General features: G+C 35.9%; 1 protein-coding gene across 1 annotated transcript in view; it reads right to left on the bottom strand.

The window, feature by feature from the left end:
- Window positions 1-22,500, bottom strand: part of ADGB (androglobin) — a 119,726-nt gene that overhangs the window by 59,044 nt on the left and 38,182 nt on the right. Inside the window, exons 10-14 of the mRNA XM_054821163.1 lie at window positions 18,628-18,722; window positions 15,945-16,119; window positions 15,053-15,143; window positions 12,111-12,255; window positions 4,315-4,360 (exon numbers count right to left, since the gene is read on the bottom strand). Coding sequence (XP_054677138.1) covers window positions 4,315-4,360; window positions 12,111-12,255; window positions 15,053-15,143; window positions 15,945-16,119; window positions 18,628-18,722 — 552 coding nt within the window. The remainder of the gene's footprint in view (window positions 1-4,314; window positions 4,361-12,110; window positions 12,256-15,052; window positions 15,144-15,944; window positions 16,120-18,627; window positions 18,723-22,500) is intronic.

Raw genomic sequence — 22,500 nt, forward strand, 5'->3', positions numbered from 1 at the left:
TAACCTAAAATGGCCAAAAGGTGACTGAAACAACTCTGTATAAATATCTGTTGCTTACATCTGCAACTGCTTAACTATTCTGCCTCAATGGATTGAGAGCAGCCCTGAGGAGAAGGACTTGGGGGTGTTGATTGATGAGAAGCTCAACATGAGCCGGCAGTGTGCGCTTGCAGCCCAGAAAGCCAACCATGTCCTGGGCTGCATCAAAAGAGGTGTGACCAGCAGGTCGAGGGAGGTGATCCTGCCCCTCTACTCCAGTCTCAGGAGACCCCACCTGGAGTACTGTGTCCAGCTCTGGGGACCCCAGTACAAGAGAGACATGGAGCTGTTGGAGCGAGTCCAGAGGAGGGCCACGAAGCCGATCAGAGGGCTGGAGCACCTCTCCTGTGAGGACAGGCTGAGAGAGTTGGGATTGTTCAGCCTGCAGAAGAGACGGCTCTGGGGAGACTTTATCACCACCTTCCGGTACCTGAAGGGGGCCTACAGAAAAGCTGGAGAGGGACTGTTTACAAGGGCATGGAGTGATAGGATAAGAGGTAATGGCCTTAAAATGAGGGAGGGTAGATTTAGATTAGATATTGGGAAGAAATTCTTTATTGTGTCTTTATGAGGCACTGGAACAGGTTGCCCAGAGAGGTTGTGGATGCCCCATCCCTGGAAGTGTTCAAGGCCGGGTTGGATGAGGCCTTGGGCAACCTGGTCTAGTGGAGGGTGTCCCTGCCCACAGCAGGGGGGTTGGAACTAGATGGTCTTTGAGGTCCCTTCCAACCCAAACCGTTCTATGATTCTATGATTCTAATATACTATCACATATTGTACTGTGCACTAGAACCTTTAATATGAGCATGTTAGGTAAACATACATATGAATTCTGCAAACTTAAAGTCATGTATATAAAGAAAAATATAACCCCTTGTCCAAAGCTCCTGTTCACTGAAGAGCTGATGGGGCAGTATCATAAAATTTTTACAACCTATAGGAAATAAAAAATACACAGAATTGTGGAGGACACAAAGACCTATCCTTGCCTCTAGTACTTAGATAGTACCCCCTGTGATGGTACTCACACAAATCAGTCTAACTACTTGTAAACAGAAATAGATTTGAACTACATTACATGAATTATCTTGTAGGAAATTCAGAACTACTGTCAGATTCATACCAAAATATAAGCACAGAAATGTCATGTAGACACATTTTGCAATCATTTAGTAAATTTTTAAGTTGTGTTGTAATGTCACTTTCTCTGCCTTTACTCTGTGAGATTCACATAAATATTGAAGATGTTTCATTTGGCCCAAAAAGTAGTTTTGAGAATAGCTCGGAACAGCTGAGGATAGTAGTACAGAACAGCTCAAACATAAACTGCTATTAATTCAGAATGTTTGCTGAGGAAAAAGATGAAGTAATATCCAAACAAGTACGGTATAACAAATGAGAAAGCTAATTAGAAAAATACATAATTTATATTTAAATGTGCTTTGTAATATTTCATGATCAGAAACACACATAATGATGTGCTGGATAACTAATGCGTTTATAAGATGTAGGCAGCTCTAAATTAGTTTGCAATGATTTTTCATGAACTGAGAGAAATGTAATGTAAGGAAATGCACCAAAGACCTTTTTCTCTTCCTAACACTATGGGAAAACTACCTGAAAGCTATAAACTCTAGGCTTTTTCTTAGATTTAAGTTAAAATGGGGGTTAGGCCTCCGGTGAAATAACCACAGTGCTCGGCTTACAAATGTGCATATCACAGAGAGGACGATGAAGGGGTCACCAGAGCAAAACTATTGCTGTGGCTCAATGTTGCTCTTCTTTGTTCAGTCTGAATATCAATATTATCAATAGACCTTCTTCAGGATCAATAGGGTCAGTAGATCTCTGCAGTCTTCAAATAGAAGGTAACACTACACCCTATTTAAAAGTCAGTACATAAACCTTTCGGTTGATTACGTATGCAGGCTGGGGTCAGAGGGAAGATAGCTCTTCCAGTGCAGCTAAAGGAAAGCAAAAACAGTGCTGAGGGTTCCCTTCTCTTTGAAGAAGTAACGAGAATCTTGTTAGAATGTCATCAAAAAACATATTTTATTCTTTTTGATCTATGCAGTCCAAAGACACTGCTGTTCAGAGCTTCCTGATACAATTATAAGAAAAAAGTAAATCAAACTGCTATCATTTACCTTGTATGCAAGAAGTGCCATTTCCAGCTACGAGAAACTGCAAACATTGGGTGATATAATGTATAATTTGAAGCAAATCTTAAGAGATGTTCAGCATAAAATAGTATTTTAAAACTGACATATGGAAGGTAATTGCAGCAAATAATTGTCAGTAATTATCATATAAATAATTCCTTGAACAAATGCAAATACTAATCAAATACACAGGGATATAATATGAGCTTATTATAAAGTTAAACACTGAAGAGCGCTTCAGAAAAGGGAACAGCATATTTGAAATCAATAATTTTATGCTGCTTAGAGCTCAAGCAACAAAGATTAATGTTACAATCAAGCCCAAGAGAAAAAACATAACTTGATGAATGAGGGAAAACATTCAAGTACAGAAGTAATAACAAAACATTCATTGTAACAGAAAATAGAAGACAAATAAAACCAGATCAATAACTAAGAGCACAACAGCATACAAACTAGAATAATTAGTCCAAAACAGGAAAAAAAAGAAAGAGTAGCAAATGAACACAGATTAGCAGAGTTTATCCCAAAATTGTCTGTTTATATGGTAAGAAAATACTGTACTCCATGAACCCCCCAAAATTATTAGAAAGAGTAACGTTCTTAAGAAAGTGAGAAGACACATTTGAAGACACTTTACCAAAAGCTCTCATTGCTTTTGGTAAATGCTCATAATTTTTCAAGCAGTGGCTCTTTACTGAATGCCTCAATGGAAATCCAGCCTATTAACCTGTAGCATTTTGATATAGTGAGATTCTTTTGGTTTGCTACTTTTTTTTACTGTGATGACATTAGTAAAAATAAGAATCCATAGGAAAAGATATTCAAGCACTATAGGACTTGAAATCATTATCAGTTCTTAAAAGTATAACCTCAAAATTATATCCTTTGCTTGTACTGAACATGTTTACCAAATTTGTTTAAAAACTACTTATTAGTATAGCTTCTACAGAAGTATGATTTACCTTTGCTTCAAGATATTTAAAAATCATAAATGTATTCTCACTCTTCATTATACTTTTAGTATGACCCAACTTTTTGGTTGGTTTTTTTTGGCCACCCTCTCTTTATAACTTTACCTTGTATTACCCTATTTGGGGGTTACTAAACATGGTTAATAGGTCGCACTTTTTTCTAGAATGAAGATAATGTTAAAAAAATGTGAAAATATCTAAATATCTTAGGTAAAATTACTGGGTTTAATTACTGTGGAAGTTAGGATGGTGTGCACATGCTTTAACTGAGAGGATATTTGCTGTATTTCTCAATTATTGAAAGAGGGGATCATAAATATTTTACAGAGAACAAAATAAAAATTAAAATTAAAAATGTTTTAAAAATTGGCATATTCTATGCCAACTTTTCCCCCCCATGAGAATCAGCCTTCAGAAATACTTAAGGTGCATTGCACAGGCTTCTACATGGACTGAAGAGCTGAAAAACAAAACAAGTGTCAAATGTATCAATCAGGGAGTAAATAAAGCATGAATCATATTCACATTTCACATGTTGTTCTGCTCTGAGAATCACTTTCAGAACTCTGCTAAAAGGAAAGGTGTCTCCTAGAAGTCAGTTTTAGGAGAGGTTCATTGTGCACCAAGTAATTCTGGTCACTTCTTTTAAAAAGGTGGCTCTTACCAACTTCTCCTGACCAAACCCTTAAAACATTCACTTGTACAAAGAAGTACTCATTTTGAAAAAATGGCTCAGTTTGAATACTTTTAAAATATTAATCTCAAACACGTTAAAAAAGTGACATTTATTAAAATGGAAGTTGTGTTTTTTTCTTGCCTTTTAATTCAGGAAAAAAAAAAGTATAATTCACAGTGATTAGAAAAAGAGCTCTGTGTACAAAATCCAGTACCATTTACTGGCGAGTAACTTATGAGAAGTGTTATTTTTTTCAAAATATTCTTGTAAATTAGGGATTTTTTTTAATAGCAATCTGAAGATTTTACTTTATGTAATTATACATGCTATTACCAGTTCTTTTCCCATAAAACCAACACCCATAAACAAGTAAGACTGTTGATTTTTGTACATGAGGATTAACATTGAGGCGAAACAATATGGGAATGGTAGAAGTCTGAATATAAACTTCAAACACACTTACCTTTACTGGGTCTCTCTGCATTTTGCTGCAAGAAGAGGGTGGTGTCCTATATGGTGAAAAAAACAAAACAAAAAAACAAAACAAAAAAACAAAACCCAACAATGGTGATTATAGTCTTGCATTATGTTGTTAAAGAAAATACTTGGTTTGGGGGCAGCCCTTCCTGAGATGGAGAAACAAACCAGTAAGTTATCATCGTAATATTTTAATTTTTAAAAAGAAAAATAGAAATAATAAAATTCACCATATTACATACATACACATCACGAACAGACAGAGTGATGTTTTTCTAGAGAACTACATGTGATCTGGGGTCTGGGATAAAAGCTGTTCCATATGCCTACTCCTCTGCTATTAAAAAAATGTTCTTTGATATTACTGTTCTTTGACAATAAAATAAGTTCTATTCTAAGAACTAATTACTCCTATTCTAGAACCAATTCTGTTCTTTTCTATTCTAAGTTTCCATTCTTGGAAAGTATATGGAGGGCTTCTTTTCCAACAAGCATTTCTTGCTGTGCAAGTGTACACAACCGTCACTGGCAAGAACATGCCTGATTGCTACAGCGTATTTTGTTTTCTACCAGCTGCATAAACAAAAAGTAGCCTGCTTTTTTTTTAATATTTTTGACAAACAACTTTATCCTGGTCAATCCCATTTCTAACCTAGAGCTGCTGAACTAATATGAGTGCAACATACACTTACGTTAAAAGTTGAAATCAAGTTAGCCAGCCTTTCAGAAAGTCCACTCATTAAATTTGCAAAGACAGAGTCCTTTTCTTTGAGAGATTAAAATTGTTGATATTGTTAAAAATGCATTCCTAGTCATCCTTTGTTCTGACTGCCCTCTTCCCTGCAATATGACACACTCTGCACAAGACTCACTTGTACTTTTTTTTGTTTTGTCATCCATGCCCCCAGCCAAACTCCTCACATATACCCACCTTTACACGCGTCAAAGGCACTAATGTGGAAACTGATAGCACTGAGCTGGCCAACATCTGGACACACACACTGATTTTCTGTTCTGCATTTCAAAGAGGAGTTCTGGCAGCTATATTGACTTGGAGCTGCTTTCATGCTTTCTCAGTACGATCTGGAAACATTTTCTGAAGGGCAGACTGACATAACTTAGAGAGTCTGAGTAAGTTAGACTGGATGGCAGGTCACAACAGCACCTAAAGCTTGCACAAGGTCACTGTGCTGAAACTCCAGGTCTGCCTCAACCCTCCTATTACAGACTACCCTGCATACACAATATGAAAGGACCTGTAAATGCTTCCTTAGAGGAAAGCCTTATGGCTTTAATTCCCAGCCACAGTAAAAGTCTTCCTGCAGCATTTTACAGCACCTCCACAGGCCCAGAATAGGCTCAGGAATCTCACCTGTCAAAATTTTATGTGTTTGATCTTCTCTGAAGGAACTAAATAAAAGAGTTGAGAGAATAAACTACAGATTTAAAAAAAAATCTGTCCCAAAATAGGAAGTACCAAATATTATTAATACTTATAATTTAACTGCAGTATTGTTGAATGAGAGAATTTGAAAGTCTCATTTTTGCACAGCACAAATCCCAAATTCTATTCCAAATCTGTTGTGAGGTTTTTAAAGAATGTCCATGAGTCAAAGCTGGGGACAGACCTAATATAAACAGCAATTAAGAGAAAAATACAGACATGATTGAAATTGTTAACAGTTGGTTGAACAATTTAGTAGTTGAAATATATTACGTCTTACATGTCCTTTTTTAGATTAACTCCTTGCTTTTCTAGAGCAAATCAGCTGAAAAGGACACAGTTGGATTTTCCAACTGCCCGTGTACTTCAGCTTCTGTTTCCAGACTTCTGTACATACAACTGTGCAAAAGGCAAGCTGTGATCACTTGTCACATGACATTGACAGTCACACCTCAACATATGGGTCTGAAAAATCTCTAGCAATACATGGACTGTCTCTCCCCTTTAAACTGTGACTTCAGAAGTACGCATACATAGAGCTGTCATATTTCTGCATGGGACCTACAACTTGCAAGATTCCAAAATAGCCAAATTTCTGGTAGTAGTCACAGGATTTACCAGACAGGTATGTGTCAACTGAACAATTTCTCAAGTTTCTTCTCAGAAATCCTGGGCATGCCCAAAGTATAAAAAGTATCAGATCTACTGTACAAGCCTTGAAGACTGTAATGTTTGCACTAGGGGTCTAGCACTTTCTGCCAGCCTTACTGTTCGTGGACAGTACGCATGATCCATAATTCTAGTACGGACATGTACCAGCTTACTATAGAGCTACTCTGTTGGTATTAACAGCTGGCAGCAAGAAGGACTGGAGAGAGACAGAAAATCCTCAAAAACTGCTTCAATAGAATTTCCACTAAAGGAGGAGAACGTTCCCTTGAAAATCTGGGTTCTTAGTAATGTTACTTAAGCCAGTTTGAGCTGTGAAAGCTGTGTAGAGTCTCCTGTAGGCTCATTTACTCAGTTTTCGGAGCACAAACGTAACATAGTTGAAAGCTGTCAGCTTCTCTAATGGTACAGGCTGTGTCCGTCTACCCAAACCTCACTGATACTGAGACTACTGGGAGTGTCAACAAAGTCCTCATCCTGTTATGCTATTGCCTCAGCTACAGCGACTAAGACATTGGCACAGAAAGAGAAACTAAAGGCATTTTTCCTCCTTAACGAACACATATTGTCTGAAAGGTCAGCTCTGCTGCCACAGTATCTGATAAAGACAGACAGACAGACTTGGATACAGCTGTGAAACATGAAAGGATGCATATAGTTAGATTCAGGAAGAATTTAGTTACCTATTGTTCCACCTGCAATCAATGAGAAATCTGAATGCAAAATGTGAGGAAAATTTGGTGGTTAACTTAAAAATCTAATTTATCAGCTATTATGTTTTATAATCATTAACATAATTGCAAAAAAAATACTGGCAATTCATAAATTTATAGCTATCTTGTTACTTTCAATGATTCATTTGTATTGTTCAGCCTCCTAACATTAACTATGTTGTTATTGTATTCAAATCCACCAAATACTATGTTTCAAAATCTATCTGATATTTTTATAAACCCAGTATCCTTTTCTACTGTAGAAAAGATGCATGGCAAAACCTTTCACATCAGTTTTTCTATTAAAAAAACCCCAGTCTTCTTCCAAAAGTAAGCTCTCTGGATATAATTGCAGGTGAAGGAATAAAGCTTCAAATACATCACTTTTAAGGTTAAAAATCCATTTTAAATCTACCTCCATAAAGACAAAGACAACCAAAAGATTTCTTAAGATCCAACCCTGTATTAAATTTCTAGGTTTGATTTTGACCTGAGAGTTCAAAGAGAGTTCATCAAAGGGTTTTACATCTATAGTCACTTGGACACTTTCTTTTTTGCCTGCTCCTGAGTCACTGTTTTCACTAAATGGAATATCAGTTCTAGTTTTAGCTGTGATGTGGGAGAAGGTAACAGAGGTGGTGTTTGAAAAAAGGCAGTGGTAGAAAAGAACAAACAGCTGCAAGGTTGTGCACAGACTGAGGTATAGGAATGGCTTAAAAATACTGGATTACCAACTTGGCTTCTCTTTTAGTCAGTCTCTAACATTGAAGCTGTTCCAATCTGTATAAGCAAGTAGATATTTATGGGCCCATCAGAAAGATTCTCTACACCACAAACATCTAAATTGACAGCTCAAGTCCCTCTTCTAATTCGCGTGTCTCATATCTCATGTGTGCATTTTATCCTGAAAAAATAAGCAGGGAATTTTTTTGTGCAGACTGAAGTAATTTTCAAAAATATAAAATTTTTAAAGAAAATAGAATTTTGTATTTTCTACCTAGCCTTCCTCCTGACTCAATACCAATTCACTGGGCTTATGAAATATGTCATAAGAAGGATTAGAATGAGAAGAAAAAGCTTGGTATAACACAACAGTCTGGAATGTTTATGGGGAAAATGAACAAAGCACACAACAGAGCACACAAACTAAATAGACCGATTTCTGCTATAAAGTGGAAGGTAAGACTGAGCTTGCATGCATAAAAGGATGAAAAATGATGTAAACATGAATATTAAAGAACAAATGTATTGTGTTTATGTCACTGGGAGAGAGTGGCAATTTTAACCCTTCGCTCTGGAAAGTAACAGTGCCATGGAGCTTGACGCTGAAGAAGCCACAAAGAGAAATCAGGCTGTTCTGCTTAAGATTTCTGAATATAGCAATCAGGTCAGTCTATTAAAATGTCTAATAGCTACTGCAAATTCTGATGGTAAACATATTTGGATGAGATTTTTCTTGCTTTATTACTATTCAACATTTCCTCCAACAGAGGGTGAAGAGCTTTCTTCTCAATGGAATTGGAGATAACTTGTATCAAGAACTCACCACAATGAAAAATATTCAAGCAGGCTTTTTCTCAAATGAGTTTGCCAAAATTACTGTTCCAGAAAACTACAAGACACTGTGCAATTTACGTATCATGGCTTTCTTGCTTTTTTCCTGACCACAAAAGTGGATAAGGAATAAAAATGAAAGGAAAAATCAAATTCTGAAAACCTTCTAGTTCAGGAAGCCATTATTCTACAAATAATTTTTTCCAACCAAATGGAACAAGCCAAAAATCTACTTTCACATGCATTTCAATGCATCCTACACATAAATTACTTAACTTCCTATTGAAGAAGAATAAAAGTGAGCCTCTGCATTAAAGAACTGGGCCTTATTTTATTGAGTTTTGCAAGAAAAAATTCACAAAATGAATTTTCTTAATAACAGTGAGATTCAAGATCAATTTAACTATCAAAAATAGATATTATAATTTTTTTTTCCTAGTGCAAATCCACAAATCTTTCAGAACTGTAAAAATCAGAAGGAATGGGAAATTCAGGGGAAAAAAATATTTGGAAAAAATCAATAATAAAGCATTTCTATTCTTTGGCATGAGTACTTTGGGGACACAGGGGATAATGCCATGTCTTTCAACTTGATATTCTTCAAAGAAGGTACAGCTAGCTCCTAAAATTTCATCTTTAATTTATCACTAGTCTCTGTTTCTGTGACAACAGACCTTAGGAACAGTGAATCAGATATTCAGTGATGTAACTTCATACAGTTTACATTGGAGTGAATTGAAATATGCCAATTTAAACTTGCTGAGGATCTGGCACAGCAGCTGGCTGAATTTCAGTCAGCTTAAAGCATAAAACTGCTGCATCCCAAAGATTTACCCAATCTATATCCAAGGTTTCTAAGCAGACATGTGGACAGCAATCACACAGTTTAAAATGGAGACAAAGTTATTCATGCTCAGTATACTACAATATAAAACTCTACAAATTAGCCATAACCTAGTGAATTGGCGATATCAAAGTATATTTTTCAATGTTTCCTTTTTTAATCACTAATTAATTAAATAAAAAAAAATAGTGTAGATGTATGTTGTCATTTCAAGCTTTAAAACTATGGAAAGAAAGCTCTCCCATAATGAATATCCCAGGGGTATCCACATAATTTTGTTGATTAGAAGACTTATTATGTGACATAAAGAAGATTGTTCTGCAAGTTAAAAATATTATTTTGTTTTGGAAGTCCTACTTACATACTGGAGCTAGTAATAGGCATAGCATTTTTCAGCTGAGATTTAAATTGAGGCAAAAGTAAGGTTCAGGTATAAGTCAATTAGCTGCTCATGACTTCTAACATTTGATGTCTGAATCAGGTTGCCCTCAGACTAAGTCACAATCATGTCTTCTTCCAACCATTCCAATTTTATCAATGTCTCTCCTGCACTTTTGTACTTGCCCTTGCCTCTCCTTGACTGCATGTAACAGTCCAGCTTTCTACAATTACATGGTTCTTACGCTCTTGGACTTGGGGGGGAAAGCAAAGTGATGTTCCAAACTACTTTTATGATTCCAGCACATAAATGTCTATTAATTTGTAATTAACTAAATGTATATTTGTACATCTAGAAAGACTGAAGTCTTGCAACCAATAATTATTATATATTGTAAGATGCTACTTACAGCTCTTTTTTACCCTGCTGCTTTTGTAATGATTTTCCTAAGCTGCAATTATTAAAAAGACTTTTAAAAGGTCATGAAGTACTAATTAAACTATTGTTTATAATAGTACATTTTGTACATATTGTACATGTATAAATGTACAAATACAGAATAGGTCAATATATATATTCTGTTGCAAAGAATTCTCCTTCATTACAGAATTAACTTATTTTAAACTAATAAATACCCAATAACTACATCCACACATACATTTTCTATATACACAACAGATAAAAAACAGTTTAAAAAAAACTGAGTTTGAGATCTGAAATACAAAAATGGCATTACAGTATACTCTGAACAGGAAGGACATAAATAGGCCCTCCAAGAATTACATAGAACATTATTTCCCTTTTATTTCACAATTTACCAAACTAAATTATGTTTTCTTTGTTCAGGAAGATACCTAATAGTATCCTTAACCGTATGTCTTCGCCTTCAAACCCATTTTGTAACCCTACAAGCAGTCACTATTTCACTGAAAGCATTTGTATATTGCCTAGAGTGCTTTTCCCCTCATTTTCTTAAAATCAAAAAGAGAAATGCTATCGGATGCTCTTATAAGCAGTGCTTGCTGCAATAAGTATGAAATTGAAGAGATATTGGCACTGTTCTTTTGTAGGTATTGAGTAAATACAATAACCTCAGTGGAGCTCTGTTTGAATATTTAAGCCTCTATTTCTCTATGTTGCTAATTATTTCCCTATACAAAGTATTTTGCCTGAAATAGTGTGGTGTCCAGAAACTCTTTGAAAGTATACTTTTTTCTCTCTGTTCAACATATAAGATTTAAATATTACAAGATGCATTTTGTTCCAGGTTTATCTAAAAGCAGACTCGGTAGCATATATAAATAACAAGGTACATACCAATTTAAAAACAAAAACAGCAACAAGAGAAAAACCACAACAAAATGAAAAACCCCGGTAGTTAGAACTGCCCAAAGTCATCCTAGTAACAATGTTTTACTGAACTTGGGTAAGATTTGTCTTATCTATCTTGGATAACTACAATGGAGACTTCTACCTAGCAACTAGCTAGCTTCCTCGGCTAGCTTGGGCAGCCTGTGGTCAGTGTGCTGCATGTAGTGAACCTGCTGAGGGGAACGTCACTCTCCCACAGTGTCGCTCCGGAAGCTTCAGCGTCTAATTCATGGCTGAGGATTCCCTTAGAAGGCAAAGCTTCTGAAACTGAACAGCAGGCAAACTCAGGATTGAAGCTTTAACTCTTTTTCTAGATCTAGCCTGAAGTCTTTCAATTAAGAACCAAATGAGGATGCCATTTTAAGGCATGTGTTTATGAAGTTTATATTTTTCAAGTAGCCACATGCCTAGGTAGGCACTGTAGAAGAAATACACTAATCATAACATTAATCCATAAAGAGCTCTGACTATCTTTTTAAGACTGCCCCATGAAATTGATTTAGAAGAGCACAACCAAAATATTTTATAGTGTTAGCAATAGGACTTTTAGAATCTGAGGAGTAAATTATAAAAAAATAAGGTTAAACCGAAAAGCATTAGGAAAGATTTCCCACCTAGTACACATCCATATAACTATAACACAGAAAGAGCAGGGAAGTTACTTAAATATCCGTGGGAAAAAAAAGCCTACTGAAAAGTCTTTAAAAACCTATATTTAAGTATTAAATATTGTTTTCTATTTTGTCTTTCACTATCCTTTGGAATATAAAACTAGGGCAAGTTAAAAAAAAATTAGGAAAATTATTACCTGAGAATCATCTTCTGCATTTGAGTGTCTCCCACTTTGATTCATATCCACATTACTGTCATTTACATTTTCATCACTTTCAGTAACAGAAGGGAGACATGGTAGGGAATTAAATCCTCTTCTGATGGTAGACCGTAGAAAGTGGCTAAATAATAAAAGAAAACTCAAACACTTTAATCCATACATTTACTTTCAAATGACAGTCTCCATAACTACTTTTCCTAACAGAATTTTGTCAAAATAATGTGTGCCTCTTTTATTTCGACAGCTTAATACGGCAGCACAAAACCTATATATACATATATTCCTTACCATTATTGGCTTGGCATTACACACATACTTACGCTCAAAAGACCTGAACTGTTGCCCTCTTAAGTAACCCTTAAAAAACCAAAACCTAAGTCAGTTGTGGAAAACTAGATGATAACACCAGAAGTGAATAAATTTCTACAGTGCCTAGACATGAAAAAAAAAAAAAAGTAATAATGTGCACCACTTAAATAGAGGTAGAGCAAAAAAAAAAAAAAAAAAGAAAAAGAGTATTTTGTGTCAGAATAGTTTTTTGTCTTTTCCCTCAAAATGGGTCTCCATAACTACCAGACAGCTAAAACACACAATAACCAAGGAAACCTGCGCAAGGTTCTTCTGGCTATAGTAAAAGAAAGCTCTGTTACTGACTTCAGTGGAGGCAGAAGTAAAAACTGATGGAAATATAAATAACTTTTTCTTGTTAAGTTGAACTAGGAGAACAAGATCAAAACAGTGCTGCACACGTGCCAATTAGACATAAATGCCTAATTGTGTTATTGCAGCACTAAAGAACAGATAAAAATATAAGCATGTGTTATCTAACCCCCTTCTTAAGGACTGAGATAATGAAATATCAAGATCTTTAGCAGTAACAGTCAGAATTATCTTCCCTTTGAGTGTTTCAAAAGACTTTATTAGAATAAAAGCAAGAGATTAAAACCAGTTTCAGTCCCAAATGTGTATCTAAGTCCCTTATCTTATTTAGGCAGCTATATTACTTTAATGAAATGCTAATAGTTGCTATATATTTTTGGTTACTACCTGTTAATTAAATCACAAGAGATTTAATTAGCTGATTGTCATGGAAACTTAGCACATTAAATAAACTGTCCTTGACAAAATGGAGCAAGTTGGCCATGAAGCAATCTATTAAATATGAAAAAGCAATATAAAATATGTTAACATGCAAATACTGCAACATCTGAATTATTATTCTCTCGTTCTTTTAATAACCTATTAATGGATATCGCTTAGAGCATTTTCATGTATTTCTACTCCTACTACTTGAAAAAAAAAAACAAACCAATAAGTAATTTAATGTGTTTTTAACCAGTAAAATGCAACTGTATCAGCAAAACAATGATGTTACCAGAATATTCCAAGGTAATTTCCTCTATGGACAAATGCTGCTGCTCATATAAAATATAATCTAACTGGTTTATTATCAACCCATCCAATCATGATGATCAAGATGCAGAACCTGTCAATTATGTAATTGATTCAGTTTACTTAGAGATGTACTGAACAAAAGGTGTACACACCTTAAAAATGACACACCCCTCCAACAATTTACCAAGTGTTGTTGGATTCAGTCTCAAAAAAAGAAATACCCTCCAAAATAATGTAAACCTTTTGATGCTCACTTGGTATGTGATACATTCAATGCTTCCTCTGTCAGGGGTTCAGTCAGAATAAAAGAAAGGTGATTAATAATTCTAGCAGTTGTCTACTGAACGTTCGCATCATAAGCTGAAGCCTGACAGTAATATATTATGCAGTGCGTCATAGGAAAAAACCCAAGGCCCTGATACACTTAAAGGTAATCTTTCTTTTCTTGTCAGTGAGCAAATATTATGCTGGATATTGTATATTGACTAGAAGTGGTGTATACATCAATTTCTGACACTTCCTCTCTAAGACATTCTGTTTAAACACCCTGGTTTTCAAGGGTTTATAGGACTTCCAAACAGTCTTTAACACCAGGCATTTATACAAAGTTGTGTTTTGAGCATAAGCTGCTTCACCCGCACTCTCAGGCTTCTTGTAACAACTATAATGAACAGAGAACAGCCCATTTTATTCACAAACATTAATTGTTCTGTGCCAAATGTTTGACACCCATGAAAGTACTGACTGGCCAGTGCATGTGCAAGACCAGTAGTTTGAGGAAAAATTTGAAAACCATCAAAGAATATTCCTATTTCTGGTGGAAGTGGTCTATTGAATATTCTACATCTTTGGGTCTACTGAGTACAGAAACTGGCAAAGTGGTTTTTCCTGACAGAGCTCCCTGCCCTTCAATGTTGGATGCCCTGAGAAGTGTGCGTCCACGCAGGGGACTGTCTGTACAGCGTATGACAAGTAGGTACCCACCCCTCAGGCATGTGCCTGCCCACCTCCTGGTGGGCTTTCTCACCAGCATGTAGATTAGCAGATTGTAGGGAGCAGCATGTAAAGCTTAGAGCACCCCAGCTTGCATCTCCAACAGGAGGTGTATGCAAGTAGGGGAACCTGCACTCCAAAAAAAAAGGAAGGTGTGCTTGTAACCCACAATGCCAGGAGGGTGCGTATAACTGCATGTGTATGCCTCTGTGTGAATGATTAGAAATTCTTGGGATTAGTTACAGAAAGGTGTTCAGAAGTTTGTAGGTGTTTATTAACATTTTGTAAACACCTGGTATAGTGGTTTATCTGTTGTAGTGTTGATATTGATCCTAAATGTACAATTCACTGATTGCCAATTAATTACGTGACATCAATAAAACAATAGACTGCTCTGATCCTGATGTGCTTTAAACTACATGAACTGAGCAGTTTTTCCCTGTGACATAAGCAAAGAGAAGCCATTGCACTTTCACAGTGAAATGGACTAACAATAGGATGTTAAGGCTGAAACTACATTGAATACTTACACATCTGTGGGTATTGTGATAAGATTCAACTTGTAATTCAAAAATAGGCTAGCAATCTCAACATGTTCTTCAGGTTTCTTTATGACAGGCTCTAGAAAAAAGCAACTTATTAAATATATATTCATAAGAAATATTTAATGCTACAATTTTGACAAATAACTTCCGTAGGGAATTCATCACCCCTAAATAATTCTATTCTCCAAGTATCATTGCATACACTTGAACGGAAGAGAACAACCGGGGTGGCTTTAGGTGATATATCATGAAAAAGTAAGTGCTTAACACTGACCCTCAGCCTGCGAGGTATTAAAAGTATGCTTAACCTATATTTAAGGTTATCCGAGGTAGCTCAGAACAACAATGGTAGAACATTCTGCCTTTGCTAATTTTCTCTGTTTCTGATCCCAGTATGTTTTGCTAGCATGCCTGTAATGCTTTCATATTCAAGCTCTCTCATATCATGCATTTAACTCTGTTATGCATTACAGACAAACCCTAGAATAAATTTACCCCTAAAACTATGAGTTGTTGCAGCAGGACTAGTCACATACTTTGCAGGTTTAAAAGATGTTCAGAAGCTTTCATGCCTCTGCATCAGAGAGCTTCTACATTGCTTTGATAACACTCTCTCTTCATTTTCTCCAGTAGAGCAGAGTGCTTTTTCAGAGATAAATTAAGACATCTTCTCAAAGCATTTAAGAAATAATAGGGCTAAGGGGAAGTAATGCAAAATTGGTAAAAAAAAAAAAAAAAAGGAGGGAGGGAGGGGGACAAAATAATCCTTAGGGAAGTTCTATTGAAATTAAGCTAACAGATGAGTATGGCTCTGAAAATGTTTATAATAATTTAAAATGTAATTACAAATTTATTTTGGAAGTTTGAGTAGACAGACCTTGAGGTTCAGATGTTACAACAGTTTCCTTTTTCTGACGGAAAAGCTTCCAACGAGGAACTGGTGGTGGCTGTGGCGGTGCCACGAGAGGACAGGATCTAGTTCTAGTGATCAGGACAGGATGGCTATGTATGTGGGAAAGCCCATATTGCCTCAGCTTCTCTGAAGAATCAGCCTATGAAACATGGAAGGATAATCTGACTGAGGTCAGCTCTCATTTCTCATCATATCTCTGAAAAAAGAACAGTATGCACACACAAAAGTATCTAATGGCTTGGATAACAAATGAAACAAAAATAGTTCACCTGACAAGGCTATCCAAAACCACTCTAATTAGGATTTGATATTCAGCAGAAAAAGTATAATTGAATACTTGGAAGTGTACCTATATTTTACTTTTCATAACAGATTCATCACTTCTTTCAACTTATTTATATAAGCACATTCTTTCAAGTGTTACAGAAAACATGTAAGTGAAGCAGAATGAAGATAAAAGAAAATATCAGTGACAACATTTTGTTTTAAATAAACGTATTTTAAAATACTTTTTCTGAGTAAAAAGTCCTTACTTCATGGTGAATGTATAAAGCGGCAGAATTCTAAAGGCAACTGATCTTTTTAGATAACTTGTGAAATCTCCATAATGCAGTATCACTTTGAAGCAATGCATCATTAAAGTTAAGCTTTTTATCTGCTGGCTAATTTAGAAAACACATTCAAGGCACTACAGCTGACCCATATCCCAAAGCCCTTAGCAACAGACTTAAGAGCAATTTTAGATGTGGACATTGAGTGGTGCTCTTCCCATTAAAATAATATTGGTCCAGTACTTTACATTTTTCACTACTGAAAGTTCTGTTAAAAGATTTGTACAGGATTGTGATCCTTTTGAAACTACACCTTCTTTTGCTTGCTAAATAAGTCACCCATAACTTATTTCTTTAACATGTTCATCAGCAGGTCTCTGCTTCTGCTCATTGTCAAATGTTCCTGAGGTTCTATAATTACAAACTGCAAAGAAGAATGTAGTTCTGGTTATTTAAAGGGAGAGGATCAAATTAAACACTTTAAGGTACACAAGCAAGATATCACCCTCATTTGATCTCTGATTTATAAAGATGTATTACAGGAGTGGTGACTGGGTACATACATATTCAAACAACTTAAAAATGCACGTTAAAACCTCCAAGATCAGAAAGGATTTTGAAGATGACCAGTTAGGTGCCATGAAGGAGAACTTGTTAGCTGCTGAGTAAGACACGCTTGAATGAGTCAACTACTGATTTTTTTCCATTTTATTTGAGCAAACTTAAATGCAAACCACATCAGTCCGAAGACATACACACCAGAAAGCACAGCTAAAAGGGATACTGCAAAAATTCTGGAGGGAAATTCTGGCACAGCTGCAGTCAATGACAAAATTTCCTCCAAATTTAGGGAGCAACTCTTATCCCAAACAATGAATCCATGCTTCCAAACTTTAATTATTTCTATTAGTGTAGTACTTTTCAGCGCCCCAAAGAAAGCTTTAAAATGGGCTTTTTTAACTGAGGCTTACAAGAAATCCACTACACTGCTATATTTAATTTCTGTCAACTTGCATTTTTCTATCAGTCTTTACTAAAATACTGTTTTAGACGTATAGATTCATCTGCCTCATCCTATTTGGCCTCCCGTGCCTCTTTTTCAGTAATCTCTGCACCCTAACAGTAGGGTAGGGTACTTGAAGACTAGAAGACAAGTTTGAAACTCAATGCCTTAGGTGTCAGGAAAGATACAAACCTATGACATTGTTTCCCGTTTGCTTTTTGATGACTAGCATTATTTATTATTAGCAAAGAGAGAGTATTGTCTGAGATCTTAAATTAATATAAATTAAAGTAAAATCACAGAGAACAAGCTAGTCTTCAAAACAGCATACAATACATAGCACAATTTTTAAAAAGAAAATAGTGCAAGAACTAAGAGCAGTAAAGCACAACACCTGCAAACCATTTCTGGAAATTTCTTTATTCTATGAAGCTTATCAGTTTTATGAGAAGGCAGCTTAAATTTTAATGTTCTAATTATGATAAATATGATTTAAATATACAAAAAATAAATCTAATTAATAATCAACTCAAGAAAGCCTGCTCTGGCATTATAAATAGCTTTCTGTAGAACATGAGTGACTAAGTGGAAATTTAAGCACTGTTTTTACCCCAGCTGCATGAAGTGCTACGTTCTCTCCAGCTGCTTTCACGAGTTACAGTGACAGAAATGGATATAAACATGCTACTTCTTATAGAACAACATATCGGAAAATGTATATCAGAGAAGTCACTAATTATAGTCTGAAAAAAAATTGAAATTCATGTTTTTCAAGTAGCCCTTAAAATAATTAGTCTTTCCATTCAGAAGTATCTCATCATGATGCATTTTCTAGTTCACACCTAGTCTCTCCCAGGACGCTTCAGCTCCTGGAATCCAGAGGAAAGTGGAGTAAAACTGAAAAAATGAGCAGGGCTGTGGCAGGAAAACGCATGATCAGAATACAGAAGTACTGAATGACTGACAGTCGTTACCTGGTGACTGTTTCACTATACTGATTTTATTATTTTCATTACAATGTAGTTGCTACAAAACAGAACACCTGATAATAAAATATGTAATGCTTTCTTGCCCTGAGAGCATAGAATCTTACCATCTGCCCTAATGAAAAAATATCCTCTTCAAACAAATGTAGAGGTATACAGCCAGCATACACAGCCATTTCTGGCTGGGTTGGCACAGAAGATTCTGCAGAGAGAACATTAACATGCTTTAGAACAGGGTAAGCAGTAAATAGATGTTGTACCTCACCCTAAATTATTCTGCTTTCTCTGCCTTATTTTTGTTATTCTTTTCTTTGTCAGACTCTGTTATTTCATTCAAAACAATAGTTCATTGTAAAATACTCGGAAGAGAAGCCACGGACAGAAAAAAAACACATTGTTTTAATCCTTGCCTATTTAGACCATCAACAACTTTTGTATATTTTACTTCTACACAAATGAATAACAGAAACTACAACTTAAAAATGCAACAGGTCAGAGGTAGCTCTCACCATTGTTGTTTTGCTTTTCTTCAAACTTTAAAAATACTACATTCTAGCATGAAGAACACAATACACATTGTCTGGGTAGATGAAGGAAAAACATACCGATTGGCCAGTACTAGCTAAAGGCTTCTCGCCAGTGAAAGCAAAATTTGATCTTGCCAACAAAAGGATCAAAAGCCAGAGCTCTGGCCACTCCTGCCAATGGATATGAAGATTGAGATAAGTAGTTTGAGAAACAGAGTGCTCATAAACCAGGGTTACTGCTTTTACTTCTGTCAAGGAGATGGAATAATGGAGCTAATGATGGCTGCTTCGGAAAGTGTGAAGGAGTCACCCCATAGCTCTGATCCTACATGCCTTACGGAAGCTTGTTTTCCTGTAATTCTGCCATAGGCACGTCACAAAAGTCGGGGCACGTTCACTTTGTTACCCCTAGAAATCTGTTGCACTATGCAACCACACAATCTTCTCATACCTGTATCTGTGAAAGAAACTATTATTAGTTCCTGCATGATGAAGAGAAACCAAGAATGTCTGGCTGACAGCCAGTTCACTCATGCTGAAGGGAAATTAAGAGTCTAAAAAATAAAATACTACAAATACATGTCTGTGGTTTGACCTAAAAGTCAGCTCAAAAAGAAGGACATCTATTTCTCTCTATTTTTCCTTAGTCGTTTAAGCAAGCATGTGAAGACAGGATTTCAGTACACAGGTTGTGACACCTGTTTTTCTTCAGAATGTTGGGTCTTTGTTCCCTTCAGCTCCACCTCAAACACAGGATAATTGCTTTCTAGTTTTACCTATGTGTAGTTAGTGTTCAACTGGAAGTTGCTCTAAGAATAGGTATTTTCTGTGAAATGGAATAAAACAATGCAGTCTGCATACAAAGAAAAAAAGGAAAGGAAAAGAAAGGAAAAGGATAGATAGGCAAGTGGCCAGAAAACACAATGTATCACTCTAAATATCCATTTATTTAGAAGGTATACAATGTGGGGGTTTTTTTCCTTAAAGCAGTAAGATATCTTTGCATCTTAAATATTTGTCCAGAAATTCCACTTCTCAATTAAATATAAGCTGATGGTAAGTCAGAGTTACTTTCCAGTGGATACTTAATATTTCTCTCTGTATGCTTGTGATTCCCATGTTAACCACAGCTCTTGTGTTAGCTGTGGGTTTCAACTTACTCAAAAGCAAGGCTATAATCTAGGTTTGATCTCAGTCCCTACTGACACAGCTGATCTGTTACAAATACAGTAGCAGTAGCTACGATGTACTACGCATTACAGAACAGTACGTGCCACAAGGCACACCGATCTCATTGCTTGTGGGAAGTATTTCTCAAAGTATTTAATCAAATACCAGGTGGAACGTGAAGCTGTCATACTCAGTCCAGATGGGTTGTGAAATAAAATGTCTGCAGGACAGACAATAAACAGTAATGAACAAATTATTAGAGCATGCAAATGATTAACCAGGCACACCATATTCACTTTAATAATACTATTACAATATCAGAAAGATTTTTTACATTATGCCAGTACCCTACTAAAATATATATATATATATTTGATCCTTTTTCACTGTACAAAAAATGAGGATGCATGCAAATTATTTGCCACTAAGTGTACTGTTTAGCATGAATTCAGTGTCTGGGGAAACTAGTTAAAACCGACAGCCTTGATAAAATTGTATTATTAGACAAAAAATGTTATAACATATGGTATGACAAAACAGTTAGATTCATATATCCATCAGTGTGGATTTAAGAATTCTGTGATGCTTTGTTAAAGATTTCTGAATCCTTGTAGCTGTTTATGTTTCACATTTGCGGCTTTGCAAATTCATTTACAGAGAGTGAGTACTACACAACCTGAACAAATATTTACATTCCCGGGAGAAGGGAAAGTATCATCTGAATTGATCCATGTAAAAGAAAGGCTGGGAATGAAAAGTGTTGGTTTTAATAGTTCTTAACTGCTTTTATTTTTTAAAAAGTTGCAGGTTTTGAAGACTTGCAAAGAATTTTCTCACTATATGTTTCTCTTGAATATTTATTTGTCAAACAAGAGCTGATGCTGAGTTTTAACTTTCCAAAACACTTCAGTCAGCTTTCACTATCCTTCTCACCACGGGTGCAGCTCATATGTTAACCTCTGCTCTTCTGTTAGGCATGGATTAGCTTTGCCTATTGTAGTGTATTTTTTTAGTCTTCAGAAAAATGACCTATGTGCTTTTCTGAATTGACATAAATATTGCAGAATGATAATATGCATTTGAAAAAACAGAACAAAATATTAGGCTCTAGTCCCTACTTATAATTGAAAACTCTTTTGAATAAGCAAGAGGAAAATGAAAAGAACTTTACAGTTACGCATTATGTATCTCATTGATGGTTAACATTACAGATCTACTGGTATGGCTTCAGAAATTTTAAACATAATAATCTCCCAACAATTCTGTGACATAGAAACTGATACAGAAAATACTATCATCTCTAATTACAAAACTGGTATCAAGGCACAATGAGACATAGCAAAAATAAATGGCTGGTTTTTAGAATAAACTCCCAAATTCCTGGCTAGTGTCCTCTTCAGTGAAATAGTATTCCCTCTCCAGCAGTTCGGAAATTATTAGGAAAATCATTAGTCTAGAAACATAAATGGAAAGAGGGACGGTGGCTCTTCATAGGAACAAGGGGCCTAAGTAGCTCATATCGTATTATCTTAAAAACTCATTAGGGCATGAATGTACTCCCTAGGTATGAAAGGAGAAATAGTTACCAGGAGAAAAGGCTGATGAGTGAAAAAGTGCAGACGGTGTGCTAAATGGGCTGGTAGGAACATGTGGATTGTCTACAAAAGCTTCCCGAGGACTGGCTGGCTGCTAAGCCACAGGCCCAAGGAGCTGGTTGCTCTCAGGAAGAGCCCTGGCTGATCAGGCGAAGGGCTCGTCGTTCTGCTGGATCCACGCAACAGGATGAATAGAGAAACAGGTACAATGCCTCAGGGACCCTGCAGCTCATACAATCACAGAATCCTTTTGGCTGGAAAAGACCTTTAAGATCATCAAGTCCGACCATTAACCTAGTGCTGCCAAGTCCACCATTAAACCACGTCGCTAAGCACCACATCTATATTTTGAACCTAGCCCTAGTTTCAAATGTTACTTTTATGCACAAAAGTGGTTTTACTGTCTGGGCCACTCTCTGCAGACCATCTGTCTCATAAAGCCTGCAAGCTTTTTATTTTGCAGCTACAATCTCAGAACAAAAATAATTTTAATTCAGTATTATTTCAAATTGCAATTCTCATTTTTTTTTTAACCTAATAATCTTAAATTTGCTCCGTATCTTACTCCATATCTTACAGCCTCTGACTTTACACTTTCAACATTTACTTCTATTCAAATTCTTTATCAAGTTTATTAGTGAAATATCCACCTCTTACTCTTTTTCAAAACTCTTTTCTCGTTCAGACC

This window comes from Grus americana, chromosome 3 (genome assembly GCF_028858705.1).
Source record: "Grus americana isolate bGruAme1 chromosome 3, bGruAme1.mat, whole genome shotgun sequence".
Classification (NCBI taxonomy): Eukaryota; Metazoa; Chordata; class Aves; order Gruiformes; family Gruidae; genus Grus; species Grus americana.